This window comes from Lichenostomus cassidix, chromosome 8 (genome assembly GCF_008360975.1).
Source record: "Lichenostomus cassidix isolate B80296 chromosome 8, HeHo_3.0, whole genome shotgun sequence".
Lineage (NCBI taxonomy): Eukaryota > Metazoa > Chordata > Aves > Passeriformes > Meliphagidae > Lichenostomus > Lichenostomus cassidix.
Window position 1 is genome coordinate 1,208,594 of NC_139489.1, and position 19,299 is coordinate 1,227,892.

A 19,299-nucleotide genomic window follows, 5' to 3' on the forward strand; every position below is an offset into this window, starting at 1 on the left:
CCTCTGGCAGTGGAAGCCATTCCCTGTGTCCTGTCCCTCCATCCTTTGTCCCCAGTCCCTCTCCAGCTCTCCTGGAGCTCCTTTAGGCACTCTTAGGAGCAACACTGTAGTCAATTCTATTATGAATCCCATAAATAGTAACAGGATGCACTGAGCAAGGGCAGCAGAGCCAGCTCCAGGCTGACACAGGATCATTTGGAGAGGTGTCCCCTGGTGCTGGACATCTCCAAAGAGGAACTGTCCCTGCCTGTGCCACCACAGAGCTCACCCCCTTGTCCTGGCTCAGGTATCAGTGCTGCTAAGTCTACAATTTAATTAAAATTGTCTCCACACTGATGGAGACTCCTGAGTGCTAACAGAGCCTCAGTGCCCACAGGAGATGGACACTTCAGCTGCAGAGAGCCACGAATCTGGGGGAAATTATGGGATTCCCCCACCCCAGCACACTGCTGGGAATTGTTGCAACCCCCCCGTTTACACCAAACACACTATTTGCATCATTTGAAGTGGTTCTTTCAACAAATATTTACTCCATTTTAACTCACAGCAGGGATATTTTCTTGCAGCATTCTCACGGATCTGGCTAATATTCAGATTTCCATTCCGTGACAAAACTTTCACAACATTCTAACTTCACTTTATGAGTGCTTTTTTTTACAGTTAATGGTCAGTTTAAAACTTTAAACTGTGCCTTTCAAAACAAAGGGCTGGGAATCCAGGACACTGGTTTAAGCTGCAGGCTCTGTGGGTATTGATTCTCTCCAGCTCAGCCATCTCTCTCAGCTCGTCTTCCAGTTGGTTTTAGGGAGCAGCCCACGACACAAAACAGGATGAAGAAGAGCAATACTGTAAATATGAGTACAGCATAACTTCTCTATTATTCCAAGATATGGCTTTGAAAGCTCTTCTGCTCAATTCTGGAGAAAATGGGAAAATTTGAAGGATGAGATGGGGGAGGACGTTGGACCTGCCTTGGCAGACAAAAGCACCTGTTTTGGGCTAGGAAATATGAGTGTACCACCTGTAAGATCTGAGGATTACAGCAGCACAGAAAGCTCTGAGAGTGTAGAACATGAGCTGAATTGATGCTTACTGTTCGCTCGGGAGAGAGGAGTTCCTGGACATGGTCTTTGGTGAGAGGTCATAGTCGCTGTCGGACCTGTAGAGGAAGGACTCGCGGCGCTGGCTGTGCCCCGGGAATGTCGTGTGCAGGACGAGGCCCGACGAGGAGCTGGCCTGTGGGTCCAGCGGGCTGCGGCCAGGGGACGGGCCATTCTCCACATCGAAGCTGTGAACGAAACACAGGCTGAGTGTCACACGGGTGCCACCAGAGGGCTGTCAGGGCATTGTCACCTCAGCGCGGCTCGCCCCGAGTCACCGTGCTGCGGCCACGGGAGCACCTCGCTGGCACATTGTTACCCAGTGCCAGCACGACTCTGCGTGACCATGGAACATCGACCCCCGAGGCTCCTGTCCTGGCTGCCTGTGCTCATGCTTCCTTCAGCAGGAATTTCTCGTAGCTCAGCACTGCTCCTGTCACTCCCAGCATGACCAGGCAGCAACTGGAGAGGGCAGGGGTAGATTAGAGATGACAGAAACTTCTCCCTGTGAGGGTGGCGAGGCCCTGGGATGGAATTCCCAGAGAAGCTGTGGCTGTCCCTGGCTCCCTGGAAGTGCCCAAGGCCAGGTTGGACAGGACTTGGAGCAACCTGGGACAGTGGAAGGTGTCCCTGCCATGGCAAGGGCAGGATGGGATGGATCATCTTTAAGATCCCTCCTAACCCAAACCATTCCAGGATTCCGTGATTCTAAACACCCCACTCCACCCTCAAGGCCGTTTGCACAACTCCTGGGTTTCCATTTACCAAAACTCCCTCCAAGTCTTACAAGCCCAACAGCGACTAAAGACACCACAATGTGACACCACCCTCCAGCCCAGCCCTGTCCCTGTCTGCTCTGGAGCCAAACTTTTGAAATCCTGCAGGATCAGTGAGGACTTGGTAGCTGTGGGAGCTGGATGCCCAACTCACGTTTTAGCCATTCAAGGTATCAGTTCAGCGAATTTTAAACAGCTGGGCTGCAAAATGAAGGGCTGTTTAAAAACTAAAAAAAAGCATTACACTTTCTGTCACCATTTCCATTTTACACCCACTTTCTTGTGGTTTCATAACTTGGCTGCTGCAACCGGTGGCTGAAGTCACCCTGGCCACTGCAGCAAGTGACACCCCTCGTAAACCCAGAAAATGAGCAGGTTGGCCTCCTCTGCCTGGGCACTTGGGCCTGATGGAAACACCAGATGTGTGACCACGGCCCAGCAAAGCCAAGGGCAGCACAGCTATGCTGGGGATGAATTTCCTTGCCTTTGGAAGTCAGTTTTTGTCTCCTTGCAATAGGAGCTGAGTTCTTGCTCCCACCAGGGCAAAGTGCCTCTTCCCGTGGCTGATGTCCCACCAGGACACCAAGCTGAGGCTCCTGCCCTGCCCTTCTCCATCCCTCCACTCTTTAATCCAGAAGACTCCCTGAGCACAGCGGCAGGGCAGACTCAGCTCTCCCTCCTCTCTGCAGAGAGCGCTTTAACTGCAGCAGGAGGAGCACATTAATGCCTGAATTTGCCTGAATCCTGCAAGTTTTCCAGATTTCTATGGCAGTGGGATGAGCTGGACACATTCAGGCTGCCTTAGTGAGAAGCCAATGCCCAGCTGGGAATACCATGGCTGCTCCAGCTCCTGGCTGCCCGCTTCCCGTGCTCCCTGTTCCAGCACCTGGAATGCTGCTGTATGGAACACGTGCTGAACCCAACTGAAAAGTGCTTTTATTCCTTTCCTCAAGTTCAACGTGCAGCTGTGCCAGCATTCCGCAGCCTCTTTTTCCTTGGGTTTGATCCAGCATTCAGCCAACCACGTGCTCAGGCAGAAGTTAGCAGAAAATTCCCCAAAAAGTGACAGATTCCAGAGTTTGGAGCTACCTCTGCCAGGAGTATCCCATGTTGTGCCTGTGAACAGGCACTCCCTGAGATACAGCCCGTGAGCAAGATCCTCAAAACCCAGGAATAACTCTGCTGTCATGGCTTTTTAATGGTTACAAGAAGTGGAATATGGGAAACTATTCCCCTTGGATGATCCAGTGTTCGGAAAATGTGACCTGAGACACTAAGAGCGAGAGCTTAACCTTGTGTTTGTCACCAGTTCCTCTCGGTTTGCACAACACCCACCCTGACCCAAAAACATCACCCAAACAAACATTTGCTGGAACTGGTAAGAAGTGCAATTAGATTGTGAAGTTGCCCTCTCAGAACTGCATTTCCCACTACTTTTTTTTTAATTGGAAGTTAACTGCTGAGTTCTGCTGGAAAAACTTCATCATCATGTTCAGAACACTCCACAGATTGTGAGGGTCCTCTCTGAAGTTTGCACACTCCACAGCCTTTGTCCAAGCGGAATAAAAGCTGCATTTGCCTACTTAAAAATAAGGATGGCCGAGTCCAAAGCACTGTGACAACAGCCTGGATAAAAAAATCCCAAAATTTCCTTTCCAGTTTATCTTCAAGCAACAGCACTCAACCACAGTGAGACACCCCATTTGTGGTATAACTTGTGCTATTTAAACATATGGGTCAGAAATTTGCTATCTAAGGTAGATAGCAGGTTCTGAATGATAAATCCTTCAGAAATCTCTGTCCCTGTAGGAGATCTCCACTCTAACACGTGCACAGAGCTCCAGAGGAGGAAAGGTGACAGCAGCATTGGAAAAGCTGCCCAAGGCAGTGGGCGAGTCTCCATTCCTGGAGGGATTTAAAGCTGTGTGGATGTGGCACTTGGGGACATGGGGCAGAGCTGGGAATGGATGCACTTGATGATCTTGGAGATCTTTTCCATGATCCATATGGAATGGGCCTTAGCCCAGCCATTCTCTATCTATCAGCAGTGCAGAGCTGGGAAGGAATCCCTGCCTGTTCCTGGGATTTCCCTCCAGAAACTCCCCTTGCTGGCTCTGCGGGATGCTCTGCGGGATGCTCGGTGGGATGGGGGGAGCAGAGGATGGGCAGAGGGAGGAGCAGGGGGCAAAGCTCAGCAATGCTCAGCACGAACCGCGGGGCAGCTGCAGCTCCAGGGTTTATCCCTGCGCGTTTGAAACGAGCCAGGATCTCAGGGAAGCGAGGAGCAAGGAAGGAAGGAGAGGGACAGCAGGTGGCAGGAGTTAGCTGCGAGCGGGCAGCAGCCTCGGACCTGAGCGAAGCTGTGCCTGAGCCACGGTAATGAACAGACAGCGGCGAGCCAGGAGAAATCATTGTAAAACACAGCGAGCTTTCATGAGTCACTCTGCAAACAAAGAGAATTCATAACAGCAACCCCCAGCTGCTCAAATGCTGCAGTGCTACTGGAACAACCACAAGATCAGAGAATCTCCTGAGCTGGAAGCGACTCACAGGGATCATCAATCCAAGCCCTGGCCCTGCACAGACACCCCAACAATCCCTGGCTGTGTTGTCCAGATGCTCCTGGAGTTCTGCCCCAGCACCCTCTGGGGGAAGAGCCTTTTCCCGAGATCCAACCTAACCCTGCCCTGACACAGCTCCAGCCCTTCCCTAGGTCCTGTCCCTGCTCTCAGAGAGAATAAATCAGGATCTGCCCCTCCACTGCCCTCGGGAGGAGCTGCACACCCTGATGGGTCTCGCCTCAGTCTCCTCCAGGATGAACAAGCCAAGTGCCCTCAGCTGTTCCTCATATGGTTTCCACTCCAGACCCCTCACCAGCACTGGAATGCACTATCCCTGGATTAGCATTGCCCACCAGCAGCCTTGGAACGTGGCAGAATTTGGCAAAAAGATTGAAAAACAGGAATGTGCCATGATTTGGATGTAATTCAGAGTCATTTGAATAGTCACTGCAAGTCAAGTGGTTTCCATGAGAGCTGCACACCCCACATTTTGCTCTGGAGATGAAACACAAACACATTTCAGCCCAGAGACCAGGCAGGCTCGTGGATTTTTGTTTATGTTGGGAATTTACACTTTTCCCGGGGATGACAGCACTGACTCTCCAAGAAGGTTCACCATCTGCTTTGCCTTCCCAGAGTCATTCCTGAGGATATCATTCCCGAGGACATCATTCCCCATCTCCTAACCACAGTACCACCTTTATGACACCAAATATGTTTCCAGAATATTTCCAGAGGCTTAGGCAGACTTTGTTAATTATAAAGATCCTTTTTGAGATTCATGAAGCTCACCAAGACACCCCTCTGGATTCTTAAAACCATAAGCAAGGAGAAATGCTGTTCCTGACGCTGCCTGGCCGCTCTCTGATGCTGTGCACCTGTTCCCCATTATCAGAACAGCTTGCTGCTTTTCCTGAATAATCTTCCATGTGGAAAGGGCTGTGCTTGAAACCATCAGCACTTAATGACCCAGGATGGGACACACAGAGCTGGCACGGGCACAGGGCTCCCCGGGGTGACAACTCACAGCTCCACAGGCTTTAGCGACCTTCTCCCCTTCCTGACCTTCTCCCACTTTAGGAAAATCTTGTTGCTCTCAGGAACCTCTTCAAAGTGGCCAAATCCCTCTGCTGGGTTTGTCCCTCATGCAGCTCCTAATCTTTTTCACCCAGGTGAGATCTCACCTGCAGAGCTGCCTCCAGCTCTGGGACCCAACAGCAGGAGGATGTGGAGCTGCTGGAGAGAGGCCAGAGGAGGCCCTGGAGCTGCTGCAGGGCTGGAGCCAGGCTGGGAGAGCTGGGAATGTTCACCTGGAGAGGAGAAGGATCCAGGGAGAGCTCAGAGCTCCAGGAGAGCTGGAGAGGGACTGGGGACAAGGCATAGAGGGACAGGACACAGGGAATGGCTTCCCAGTGCCAGAGGGCAGGGATGGATGGGATTTTGGGAAGGAATTCCCAGAGAAGCTGTGGCTGCCCCTGGATCCCTGGCAGTGTCCCAGGCCAGCTTGGAGCACCCTGGGACAGTGGGAGGTGTCCCTGCCATGGCAGGGGTGGCACTGGATGATTTTTAAGGTCCCTCCCAACCTGCAGCAATCTGTGGCTCCATGATCCTGCAATCTCCAGAGCTCAGTGTCCCCACCCAGAGCCAGCACCCCTCCCTGCTGTCACAGCTCCCTGCCACAGCAACCTGGCAGCACCGAGTGAAGGGTTTGTAACAGAAACTGTCATCTGCTGCTAAACACATCATTAAGCCTCTGCATGCATCCAAAAGCAAAAAGATGTGTTTACTTGACTTTGTAATCTGTGAATAAAGAAGTTCAAGGCCAGGCTGGACAGGGCTTGGAGCAAACTGGGCTGGTGGGAGGTGTCCCTGCCCTCGGCTAGGGGTGACACTGGGTAAGCTTTAAGGTCCTTTTCAATCCAAACCATTCCGTGGCTTTAATTCCCTCCCTGCTGCTGTTTTGTTGCTCAGTGGGTACGGCAGAGGCAGAACAACCAAAGCACCCAGAGCCCAAAACAGACCTGAGAGCTGCTGCTGCTCCCTTTGCAGCCCAAATCCACCTTCAGCAGAGCCCCAAAATAAAAATGAGTCTCCAGAGGCAGAGCCTCCCAGCTTTCCAGCAGAACCCACCAGCAGCACCCTGGGGAGGCTCCTGGTTTGCACAGCAAATGGCAAGGATGGCATGCAGCACCCTGCCAGCTCAGAGCAGCCACCAGGAGATGGTTGGAAAAGTACAGAGGGAGGTAAAAATGAGTTTGGATTCCTTCTTAGCACAAAGGGTTCCAAAAAATTTAATCCTTTTCATGTTTACTACAGATAAGCAGCTCGACATTATTCTGTAACAAGTGAACATCGTGGGGTTGTTTAAGTCCCCCAGAGAAGGAATTCTGAGTGCTAAAATCCAGTTGTTATTTTTCCAAATGTACATCCTGGGCTATTTATCCTCTTCCAATGGTTCATTGCCATTAATCTCTGGAAAATGCAAGGCACAGGCAAACACAGCAGACACAACCTCTCATTTTAGTTCCAGAGCTTGGAAAGACATATGGATGAGAGAGTAATCACTCCCAGGATGGGCAGCAAAGCCACTTCCTGAGGGCTTTTTCCTCCTGAAAATTTTCCAGCTAACAACTGGTGGAGCAGTTGCTTCCCTTCCTACTCAGCTAAAGTATAACTGGCACAGGGTGCCCTGAGAAGCTGTGCTGCCCCTGGATCCCTGGCAGTGTCCAAGGCCAGGCTGGACAGGACTTGGAGCAGCCTGGGACAGTGGAAGGTGTCCCTGCCATGCCAAGGGTGGGATGAGAAGATCTTTAAGTTGCCTCCCAATCCAGAGCATCCCAGGACTCCCCAGTGCTCCTCCCTGTGCAGCACTGACAGCTCTCCTCACCTTCAGGTGCTCCTGCCCACCCACAGCTCACCAGGACCAAACCAATCTCCAGGCTGTGTTTTACTGCATGGCAGAACCCAGCTGGCTCTCCCCAGGGGGAAACTGCCACTTTTCCCTGCTGGGAAGTGCTGGAATGGCTTGTGGCAGTGGCACAGGTGGCACAGGGACAGCAGGGTGCTCCCAACTCCGGATTTTAGCAGCACCTGCTCTGTGAAACACTGCTGTCCATGGCACAGATGTTTGCATTCCAGCTACAGGGCAGTGTTTATCCCAGCCTGGCCTGGCTGCTCTGCTCTGCTCAGTGTCACTTCAGCTTTGCAGCTTCCCCAGCTCCAGCTCAGCCCTGCAGCATTGCTCAGACTGTCTCTCCCAATCTGCAGCACACTGATGTTGCCTCCCGTGGAAAAGGCTGCCCGTGGTGGCCTGGCTGGTGTGACAGGGACACTGGTGTGCTCTGGTGGGGCTCCAAGCCACCTCACAGCTCTTCTGCCTCTGGACAAGCCCTGCTCCCTGCCTGGTGGGATAATTCCACTCGGCAAGTGGGAACACAAGGTCCAGCCCTGTCTTTTCCCCACTGGGATATTCCTGGTACAGAAGAGGAATTCCAGTCCTACATCCCATCTTTTATTGATGCATCTCCAAGTGTCTGATATCCCTCTTAAGTGCAATCTGCACTTAACTCCCTTCCCGGAGCACTGATGGCAAAGCCAAGCCTCCAGCAGGTCTCAAGGGTCCCATCCAGCAAACAACCTCTGCTTCCAGCACACGGGAAAGCATTCCTGGATCTGCATGGATCGGGAGGCTGCTGGCCTGAGCCAGGCTTTACTCCATCCTGCCCTTAAAACCAGCATCTCCTGGCACTCCAGAGGCACTTTGGGAGCAGGCAAGGAAGCTCAGAGCTGTTTTGCTCCATCCAGCCCCACCTCACAGAGCTGCTCTCATCTGCTGTCAGCCCTGCTGGAGCCAGGAACAAAGTGACAACGTTGGAACAACTTCCAGAGACCAGAGAGTTCTCCATTTTACCTGAGCTCAACAGGCAGCCTTTGAGAAGCAAGATTTACACATTTCCTGCACTCATGTTTTACATTCCCCCCTGCCCTTTCTCGGTACCCAAAAGTCCAGCAGTGGGGGCATGGAAAGCTGCTGTGCTCAGAAATGCATCTAGCCTTTCCACTTGATTCACGGAATAATTATCTGACCTGGTTTTTGGATTTATCTACCTAATTGGGATCTGTGGAGCCTGTCAGTAAAAAGACAGTGAAATGTCCTAAGATGGTATTCAGATCATTAAATCCGTTGGAGACTCGGCCTTTAACCATAATTAATCCAGTTGGGCACATTGCAGTGAAATTTTCCTTGCTTCACATCTTTCAAATGTCTGTGCTCTCCATCTTCTACATGCACGGGAAAGGACACTGAGATAGCAAATGTCAGGATGTGATTCCAAGGGCAATCTTTTTTATAGCTCTAATTGAGCATTTCAGGGCCAGCAGAAGCTCAATGCAAAAGTTGCCTCATCCAAATCGTGAGCATCTGGTGCTGTTTGAGGGGAAAATATGAAAGGTGGAAAGTGCTGGTCCTTTGGCACCAAGTGTTTGCTCTGTCTGAGGGGTTTGGCACGTGGATCACAGGGCTGGCTGGGAATGGCACCTGCTGCTCCCCCATGGAGGGGTGGCACCAGTGCCAGAGACAAAAGCCACAAAGGAAATTGGGATCTCTGTGCTAAAGGACAATCCTGGTGTGAAAACGAGAGGGGATCAAATGGACAGGAATAAACTGAGGTTGGAAATCACAGGGAGATTTGTGCCTCGAGAGCAGACAGAGCAGTGAACAGCTTTGCCGTGGGAGTGATGGGGGGAAACACCAACCTGATGTCATTCCTGGTGGGATTAACAGTGTAATTCATTGATCATTGCTCCAGGGAGAGCTCAGAGCTCCTGCCAGGGCCTAAAGGTGCTCCAGGAGAGCTGGAGAGGGACTGGGGACAAGGGATGGAGGGACAGGACACAGGGAATGGCTTCCCACTGCCAGAGGGCAGGGATGGATGGGATATTGGGGAGGAATTGTTCCCTGGGAGGGTGGGGAGGGATGGGATGGAATTCCCAGAGAAGCTGTGCTGCCCCTGGATCCCTAGCAGTGTCCAAGGCCAGGCTGGAGCAGCCTGGGACAGTGAAGGTGTCCCTGCCATGGCAGGAACAAGATGAGCTTTAAGATCCATTCCAGCACAAATCATTCCATGATTCCACGATTCCATGACTCTGTGATTCCATGATTCTGTGAAAAGCCCAGCCCAGCCCGAGTGCAGACAGAGCCAGGGAATACAAAGCCTGCCATCCCAGACAGGATTTCCATAAATTTGCATTTTTCCTAAGCCAGTGAGGCGGAAGGAACCCCTCAGCAGGAGCAGCAGGGACACAGCTGTGCTGCCCACACTGCCTCCCTTCCTCCTCGAGCTGCTGGGGAACAAAAGGGGGGAAAAGAGGGTCAAGTTCAACCCCAGATCTCAATTTTCTGTTATTAAATCACATGGTCTGCCATGAGCTTTAATCACTCAGGACAGCAAACTGGGTTGAGCAGAAGGAAAACTTTCTGCAACATGGAGAGAAGGCAGAGGTGGTGAAGAGCAAGAATAAAACCTTCTAAAGGAGTCACTGGGAGCCCAAAAATCCAGGCAGGGCAAAAATCCTGCAGCACCAAATGGTGAGGTTAGGCAGCCAACACAAGGCCATGGATTTTCCAGGGGTGCTCAGGACCTTGCAGGATCTTTGCAGGACTGCAGGATCGATCCTTGCCAGACTGACTATGGAGCACTTCAGGAAGGAGGGAATAGATATAAAAAAAAAGCAGATAACATCCATTATCTGCTTCTCTTGCCCCTGAACCTTTCCAGCATCCTTCCAGCTTGCTCCTCCATGCAGAGCAAATCCTGCAGACCCTGCTGATCACCTGGCTCACCATTCTCCCTGCAGCTCTCCCATCCCTGACACAGCACAGGAATCTCTGCTCCATCCCTGGAGCTCAACCACTCTATCTGCCCCCTCCTCCCCACCCAGCTCTGGGACTCCTCCACAACATGCTTGTGCTTGCAAAAGTTTCCTCCTTGCCAAATCACCTCCTTGCTCAAGCCCTACCTCAGGTGATCAGGGAAAGGCTCCTGCAGCCTCCTCACCCCACCTCAACCACCTCCTCTGCGCTTCTCAATTCCTCTTGGGAAGGGATGGTTTCGCTGATGGGAAAGCAGATAGAGCACTGCTGGCACCCAAAATATCATTTAATAACACAGTTAATATTCCCTAGACCTGCAAATCTTCTCCAGACCTGCTCCAGGGCTCATTTTGATCTTCCTTAATTAATGAACCTTTAGAAGCTCTGTTTCATGTTGGAAATCACTTGCTGGCATCACTGTTTTGGAGTCACTTCCTGCAAACCATAAAGCTTTTCACAAGAAGTAAGAGATGTGGGGGCGCTGAGCGAAATCAGCCCAAAACTAAAATCTGACACAAGTCATCAAATCCAGGAGCATCAAACAACGCAACAAAGCAGCCACAGCCACTTGGAAATTTGGAATAAATACAGGCAGAGCACTGGCTACAATTAATTACTGCTTAATTACACAGGAGGTGAAGTTTGCAGTGTGAATAAGCACAAACGGGTAGGCCTGGCACAAAATCGTTTTATCTGATTGCAGTTAAAGCTTCATTCTTGGGCTAATAGGAATTGAGCCATCCTGGGTGTTTTAGGGTATTGATAAAGGGTTTGACCTGAGCTAATGAAGAATGAGTGGGCAGAGCTAATCAATGGCCAAAGTGGATCCATTTAAAAATATTGACTCACCGTGTGGAAATATTGGTGTGGGGAAATCTGCAGAGGAGACACTGAGGGGTTACTGCCAGGGGGAGGAGGAGATGTCTGAGCTGATCGGTAGAACACAGCAGAGAAAACACCTGAAATTGGTGAGGAGCTGACAAAAACACCTGAAATTAGTGAGGAGCTGCTAGAAACACCTGAAACTGGTGAGGAGTCGATAAAAACACCTGAAATTAGTGAGGGACTCATAAAAACACCTGAAATTAGGGAGGAGCTGTTGGAAACACCTGAAATTAGTGAGGTGGCTGATAAAAACACCTGAAATTAGTGAGAGGCTGATAAAAACACCTGAAATCAGTGAGAGGCTGATAAAAACAACTGAAACTGGTGAGGAGCTGACAAAAACACCTGAAATTAGTGAGGTGCTGATAAAAACACCTGAAACTAGTGAGGAGCTGCTGGAAACACCTGAAACTGGTGAGGGACTCATAAAAACACCTGAAATTAGTGAAGAGCTGACAAAAAGACCCAAAATGAGTCAGGAGTTGCTGGAGTCAATGGTGGCACATGTTTCCAGCCACAGGACAAGGAGCAATGGCCCTAAACTAAAACACAAATTCCACCTCAATGTAGGGGAGAACTTGTCCCACGGAGGGTGGTAGAGCTGCAGCAGCTGCCAGGGAGGTCATGGGGTCTCTCTGGAGATACCCAAACCCAGCTCGGGGTGACTCTGCCTCCAGCTGCTGAACCACAGCAGAAATCCATCTCCTTTTGTCCTTCCTGGGTCAGCCCTGAGTTCTCAGGTTGGGAAACATTTCTGGGAATTTGTGGACGTTCCTGGAGCTGGCTGCTGGCCAGGAGGCTGGGCTGGTGTTTCACTGCCTGCCAGCTCCAGCAGGGTCTGGGAACCATCAGCATCCCGAGCCAGGGCGGGAGGCAAACAACAGGATTCTCCTGATATCCTCCAGCCAGAAGCCAGTGTGACACTCTATTAATACCCTGGTGTCACCCAGCAGGACATCTGACGCAGGGGACAGCAAATGCCACGCAGATAGCCAGGGCCTGCTGGCCATCATGTGAGGAGCACAGGAGATAACTCAGGTGGCAGGAGAGGGCAACAAAACCCTCGTGTCAAACCTTGTGTGCTGAGCACTGAGCTCTGAACAGTTTGGGGGTTTTGTCTCCTGCCAAGGTGCTGCTGTGACGGGCAGGGGAGGCTGTGCAGTGTTCAGTGACAGGACAGAGGGGACAACAGCATGTGCCAGCCTGGGGAGCTGGGCAGGACTCACCCTGCTCACAGCACAGCTTATCACCGTGGCTTTTTGCTGTGCTCTCCTCAGAAATGTCCTCTGGCACTGAATCTAAGCCCATCAACGTTCTGAGTGCTGTTAAATCACCACACAAACCCCAAAATTCTGCCTTAATTTGTGCCTGCAGGGAGCAAAGGCACAATGAACCCCAATCCCTCTTCGTTCCCTTGGCTGAGGGGGAAGCAAAAGCCACTGAGAGAGCCTGAGAACATAACTAGGGACATGCTGGGGTGGCAGAGAGGCAGCAGTGCCACCTCAAGCACACGTGGTGAGGGCTGATGGATATTCTTCCAGGGCTGATGGAATGAAGTTGTCACCAAGAGTAATGCTTGAAACCTTCTGGTGTCTCAAGCCATCCAGAGCTGCCCTAACTCCTAAAGCACAGCAAATCAGCAGAGCAGGAAACACAGCCGAGCTCCTGATTGACTCGAGTGGAATGGCTGAGTTAACAAAGCCTGGCTCTCCACCCCAGCAGAGCATCCTGCAGTGCTCCTTCCTCCCAGCAGCTCCACAGCCATCCCAATAGCATCCCTGCTCCTTGAAGCTCTCCCAGCTCAATGGAGCCATTGAAGCCCAGAATAGCTGGGCTGCCTGTGCTGCATCTTCACAGGAGGATGAGATTCCTGCTGCAGTCTAAGAAAGAAAAATCACTTAGCACAAATCAGCTCTTTTAAAACCACTGATTAAATAGATATTCACAAGGCAGAGCACAATGGTTTGGATGGAGCCATTGCAGCCCATTACACAGCTCCTCATTCATGCCCAGGAGAGCTTTTCCTTTGCTTCCCTAATACCAGGAGGGAAAATACAGCCACGGAGAAGATATTCAATTGCATAAAAATAGGTGACTGGTAAATTCACAGACTTGGAGAAGCAGAGCTGTGGAATTTGGGCTGGCAGTCCTGGCTGCCACTGTCCCCAGCTGGGACCCAACTCTACAGCAGCAGCCTGAGAAATTCCACCTCTTCTGATGGGAGGATGGAATTCCAGAGTTTGTTGGAGGTTACATGAGGGCTTGTCAATACCTAAAAACTCCATCTCTTATTCTGTAAAGATCCAAGGAAATGCTTCCAGGGCTGCAGCCAGGCTGGGAGAGCTGGGAATGTTTACCTGGAGAGGAGAAGGATCCAGGGAGAGCTCAGAGCTCCTGCCAGGGCCTAAAGGGGCTGCTGGAGAGCTGGAGAGGGACAAGGATGGGGACAAGGATGGAGGGACAGGACACAGGGAATGGCTTCCCACTGCCAGAGGGCAGGAATGGATGGGATATTGGGAAGGAATTGTTCCCTGGGAAGGTGGGGAGGGGCTGGGCTGGAATTCCCAGAGAAGCTGTGGTGCCCCTGGATCCCTGGCAGTGTCCAAGGCCAGGCTGGAGCAGCCTGGGACAGTGGAAGTTGTCCCTGCCATGGCAGGAACAAGATGAGCTTTAAGATTCCTTCCAGCCAAACCATTGTGTGATTCCAATTCCATGGAATGTTCTCCCTGCCTGTGGATCCTGCAGCCTCAGCCCCTCCCAGCCTGCACGAAGGACGTGCTGACATTTGTCAGCCTCACACAATTCCTCCCTCCACAGCTGCTGTGCTGCCATGGCAGACCTCATGGAAGGTGACACTTTTCGCAGAGCTTTGGCAATTTTCTCTGTTTCCTCAGGAAAACAGCTTTTTCCCCCCTGCCAGAATCCACTTTTTAACACTTCTAATCTGAAATAAATCCATAATATTACATCTGTCATCAGCTGGGCTTTCTTCCCTGCAGTTGAACCAGTCTGGGAGAGCAGCAGTGAGGGCAGGGTTTAATAGAATAATTCTTGCACTGTACAATTTGAATGCACTAAAGCAAAAGGGGGTCAGCTTGTTCTCCCAGCCTCCTCTCCAAACAATTTGCTGTCTTTATGGATGAAAAATGTAGGCAGCCTTTTGTGATCATTGGGAAACTGGGACATTCAATCCAACCCCACTTCAAGCCTTCACTCACAGACCTATTCCTCCAGCCAATGTTTATCCTCTGGGTTTTCCAGAAAGTCCTTTGATGCACTTTAATGGAGAAATGGAGACACAGCATCTCCTTCAGGGCCACTGTGCCCCAGTAAATCCCTGTCCTCACAAGTGTCCCCAAGTGCCAACAGATGGGATCCAGCTGCTGTCCCCAGTTCCAGTGGGAGCTCCACGGCCAGGGGGACTGGAGGATTTATCCAGCACTGGGATCGATGTGGGATCACACAGAACACCACAACCCCTCTGCTCCTCACCCAGGGCCAGCAGGAAATGTTTCACTGGGAGAACAAGCAGATTTTGCTCCTAGAAGCAGCTCAGCTCACACTCAGCCCCACTGAGGCTCTTTCCCTGCCCCTCTCCCCAAGGCTCAGCTCAGCGCCCAGCCCCAGAATTTTCCCTGGCGTCACCCTCGCCGTGAATTCATCCCCATCCCTGTGATGTCACTGGGCTCTGACGCCCCCGGGGCTCTTGCCGGAGCCGGGAAGCGCTGACGTGTGTGGGAATTCTCCTTTTAGCTGACACAGGCATGAGTTAGAAGAAATTCCTGCCTGCACTTCCTCCGGCTGCCTCCAGGATCTTTCCCTTTCCCTGGGGGCTTTTCCGGTGCGGTTTGTCCAGAGCTCAGCTCGTCCTGCTCTCCCCACGCTGCTGCCACCCTCAGGGAATGTTCCAGAGGTTTCTGGAGCAGGGACACTGATGATCCCATGGCTGGGGTAAGGGACTTGCAGAGGGAATAAAGCAGCAAGAGCTGGGATCAGGGCTCTGAGACCACCAGGAGTGGGACAGCTCGTTCCTTATCCTCCTTGGATATTGGGAGAACTTTTTCCCACAGCTGTCCAGGGAATTCCCATCCCTGCAGGATTTCAAAGCCCTGTGGATGTGGCACTTGGGGACACAGGGCAGTGGTGGCCTTGGCAGTGTTTGGGAAAGGTTGGACATGATGATCTCAGAGGGATTTTCCAACCTAAACCACTCCATGATTCTATGTGAATTTGGGAAAAAAAATAAAAAAGTCGGATTCAAAACACCTTGAATGATGCACCTGGGACAGACCCATTCCATCACTGCCTTCAAATTTCCAATTAATCTCTCCTTCCAAACTTATTGCTAAACCACCTTTAAACGCCTCTTCCTAAGGGAGTGATAAAAATGGACCAGCAAAGTCAAAACAGAGCAGATCATGAAGATTAAAGCCAAATTATCCAAAATCAGTGTAAAAAGAATAGACTTGCCTAAGATAACTGGACACTAAAATGGGATTTAGAGCTTTCCAAGAGCTTGGCCAGCTCCCCCTCTGAGTAATTTCTGGAACACTCAGGCTGTGATGACTTTATAGCCCAGTTCTGAGATTACAATCAGAAGGACATGGCTTTTTTCTCTTTTAATGGGAATTAAAACCAAGAAATATTTATCCAACCCTTAGCAAACCACGAGTGGAGCCTGTCAGGAGTGAGCACTTTGGAGGATCTGCTTCCCACATGGCTGGAAAGGCCTCAGCAGGCTGGGAATTCTGCTCCAGGGGCTGTGCTGGGACCAGCAGCATCCCCAGCTCCCCATGCCAGGCTGCTCCAGGAAGGTTTCACACCCACTTTCCTCTCTTTTTTAGGAAAAAGGTCCTGTTGTCAAACTTCCTCTCACTTTTGGTGGGCAGTGGGGATGTTTTTCCTGATGAGCACATCCTGTTTATGGAAACAAGGACAGCTAGGGGAGCACAGCGTCCCTAAAAACCCCTGGATCTCCTCATCCCCTTCTGGGAAAAACCAGCATTTGGGAGCCATAAGGACAACTCCTCCACCAGTTACACACACAGCCCTTCTCCCACCCATCGAGCTGTGAACTCCCACATGGAATTCCCCTCCTGCTGCTTCCCAGAGCAGAGGATTTGACCCCAAACATTTGCTTATAAATTTCCCAACCAGTAAATGATGAGTGAAACAGTTTCCTCAAAAAAAAAAAAAAAAAAAGCTGAAGTTTGTGCAACACCACAAACCCATCCCTGCTAAAGTGAAACCAAACAAACATAAACAAGGGAAGATTGAAATCTCTCCCTTCTCCTCACGTTAAGTCATCCCCAGGACTTAATTTCCAAATCCAGGAGTGTGCTGCGAAGATTTTGCAATTACAAACCAATACGAGAAAATCATCCAGGAGGAATAATTACATAATTTCTAGCCGAACTCACTGCTCAGAAGAACCCACAGCTTCCAAGAGCCGTAATAAATAGCTCCTCATATCCTTGCTGCTGCTGCAGCTGATGAGTCACGGCTGTTCCCGGGCTCAGATCCCAGAATAGCCCTGCTCCTGGGTGTGCTGCATGGCAGATCTGCCAGCAGGGGCTCACCGTGCAGTGCCACAGCTCGGGGTCAGCACTGCTGTGCCTGTGCCATGACAATAAAAACTGGGAATGCTTGGCTGGAATGCAGGGAACTGCAAACACTTTGCTCCACATCCCACGGAACTGGCTTCAAGTGAGCCCAGGGGTTTGCAGGGAATGATTCCCAATCCTACATTTGTGGTCCTGGCAGCAGAGGAGAATCCAATGAGAGACAGAAATACTCATGGAATTAGGGAAACGTGAGGGAGCAAGGGCAGGGATGTGACAGGGGTGATCAAAGATTGTCCAGCCTGGCAGAGCTGGGAAGGTTCACCTGGAGAGGAGAAGCTCCAGGGAGAGCTCAGAGCTCCTGCCAGGGCCTAAAGGGGCTCCAGGAGAGCTGGAGAGGGACTGGGGACAAGGGATGGAGGGACAGGACACAGAGAATGGCTTCCCACTGTCAGAGGGCAGGGATGGATGGGATATTGGGGAGGAATTGTTCCCAGGGAGGGTGGAGAGGGGCTAAAATGGAATTCCCATCTGTGGCTGCCCCTGGATCCCTGGCAGTGTCCAAGGCCAGGCTGGAGCAGCCTGGGACAGTGGGAGGTGTCCCTGCCATGGCAGGGGTGGCACTGGATGGGATTTAAGGTCTCTTCCAACCCAACCCAGTTATTCTATTCTATGATAATGCACGAGGAGAGGTTTTTATTCATCCAAAAAGGAAACTTTGGATGTCCCCAATGTTTTTGCAGTGAAAACGTTGCAAGGCAAAGGCTGCAGACACCCTTTGAGAGGTACATAAACACCAGGAGATGAAAGAACAGAACGAGTTTGGAAACGAGGTTGTGAAGTCAGGTGGGGAAAGGCCTTTCTTAGAGCTGTCATTCTGTCAGTCTCCCCATGTGGGGATCTGGCCTGCAATTCCCAAAGAATCCTGACATTCCCTGCAAGTGGCAAACACACTTCAGTGTGGCCAGACAGCACTTGTATCACATAGGTAGCTAAGAGCTAATTACACAGGAATAGGGATTTTAACTGGATTATGGAATCCCAGACTAGTTTGGGTTGGGAGGAACCTTAAAGCCACCCAGTCCATGGCAGGGACACCTCCCACCATCCCAGGCTGCTCCAATCCCATCCAACCTGGATCCTTCTCCTCTCCAGGTGAACATTCCCAGCCTGGCTCCAGAGGACCTCCAGCCCTGCAGTGGCTCCATGGATTCCTCTGGAATCTCTCCAGCAGCTCCACATCCTCCTGCAGGATCCATGGCTGGAGCAGCTCGCAGGTGGGATGTCCCCTGAGGGGCTCCTGCATGTCCCCAGCCCTGCCCAGGCTGCCTGTTTGCTGCTGGCAGCTCTGAGCTCGGAGAGCTGCTCTGCCTTCCTGGGAAAGACGTCACTGCTGCCCTACATAGCGAGGCTGCTACTCCAAACAGTCCTTCCCAGACTTCCACAGCATTTCTCATGTTATTCCCAGCATTTTTGGGTTCATCCTCGTTTCACCTTTCCTGCTACCCACAGCCAGCCCTTCCCAGCTCGCTCTCCTTCTCCAACACGCAGCAAACGGAGTGTTTATCTCTCATTTTTCCATCCTTCACACACCCAGAGCCCTGCTCATCCCCCTGCAGATCCAAAAATCCCAGAATCCCTGGAGCTGTCCTTGTGGGATCCCCGGGATGCTCCTGGATCGCCCACTCTCCTCCTCAGCTCCCAGCCAGAGCTCCCCTGTTGGAGCCTCAACTGGAGTACTCCAAGTTGTGTTTCATGCTCTCCTAGAAGCCAAAAATATCCTGTCTGTCAAAGGCAGCTCCTCTCCCAATTCCCTGGTTCCCATAAACAATCCCACCAATCCCAGCTGTTGGTTTGGCTCCTGCTGGGGCTTCCCAGCTTCCCTGAAATCCAAACACTCCCCAGCCAGGGATGGCAACACGGAATTTGGTGCTTCCAAGGGGGCAAATCTGCTTTTTCCTGGCAGTGAATCCCATGGGAGCAGGAATCCACAACACTTTTCCAAATATTTTCCAAATATATCTGCTTTTCCCAGTCCTCTGCTTTTTCTATTCCTACCCAAAAAATCATCCGATAATGCAATAATTCCATGAATTCACCTTATCAATCCATCATGTTTCATCCATGGCTTTAAAAATATTTTATAAAGGAATCAAACCTTTGGGTGAATTCACTCTCAGCTCACCAGCAAACCCACACCTATCACCTCCAACTGAGAAAACAGGGATAATATCCTGGAATATCCTGGGGCTTCCAGGGAATGCTGAGCATCATTCCCTCATAATGAACACCAGTGTGGGAGCAAAGCCTGTGAGATTCCATAAAATCCCCAATCCCTGCAATCCAGCAGCTCCCTGGAAGCAAAGGGACACGGAAGGGAATTGCCCTAATCCCAAAATCCACATCTGCCACATCTGGGTATTACAAATATCCAATATGCATATTCAATCCAGGCAAACCTGAACAGCCAGGAAAAGGAAATGTGACAATCTTCCATCAGAAAAGTGGGAATTTTTATGTTTCAGCATCGTGGCAACAACCACT

At 51.1% G+C, this 19,299-nt stretch overlaps 1 protein-coding gene across 4 annotated transcripts in view; it reads right to left on the bottom strand.

Moving 5' to 3' along the window:
- Positions 1-19,299, bottom strand: part of PDE4B (phosphodiesterase 4B) — a 150,258-nt gene that overhangs the window by 57,643 nt on the left and 73,316 nt on the right. For all 4 annotated transcript variants that reach the window (XM_085067386.1, XM_085067387.1, XM_085067389.1 and 1 more), the window contains one exon: positions 1,094-1,288. In XM_085067386.1, coding sequence (XP_084923512.1) covers positions 1,094-1,288 — 195 coding nt within the window. The remainder of the gene's footprint in view (positions 1-1,093; positions 1,289-19,299) is intronic.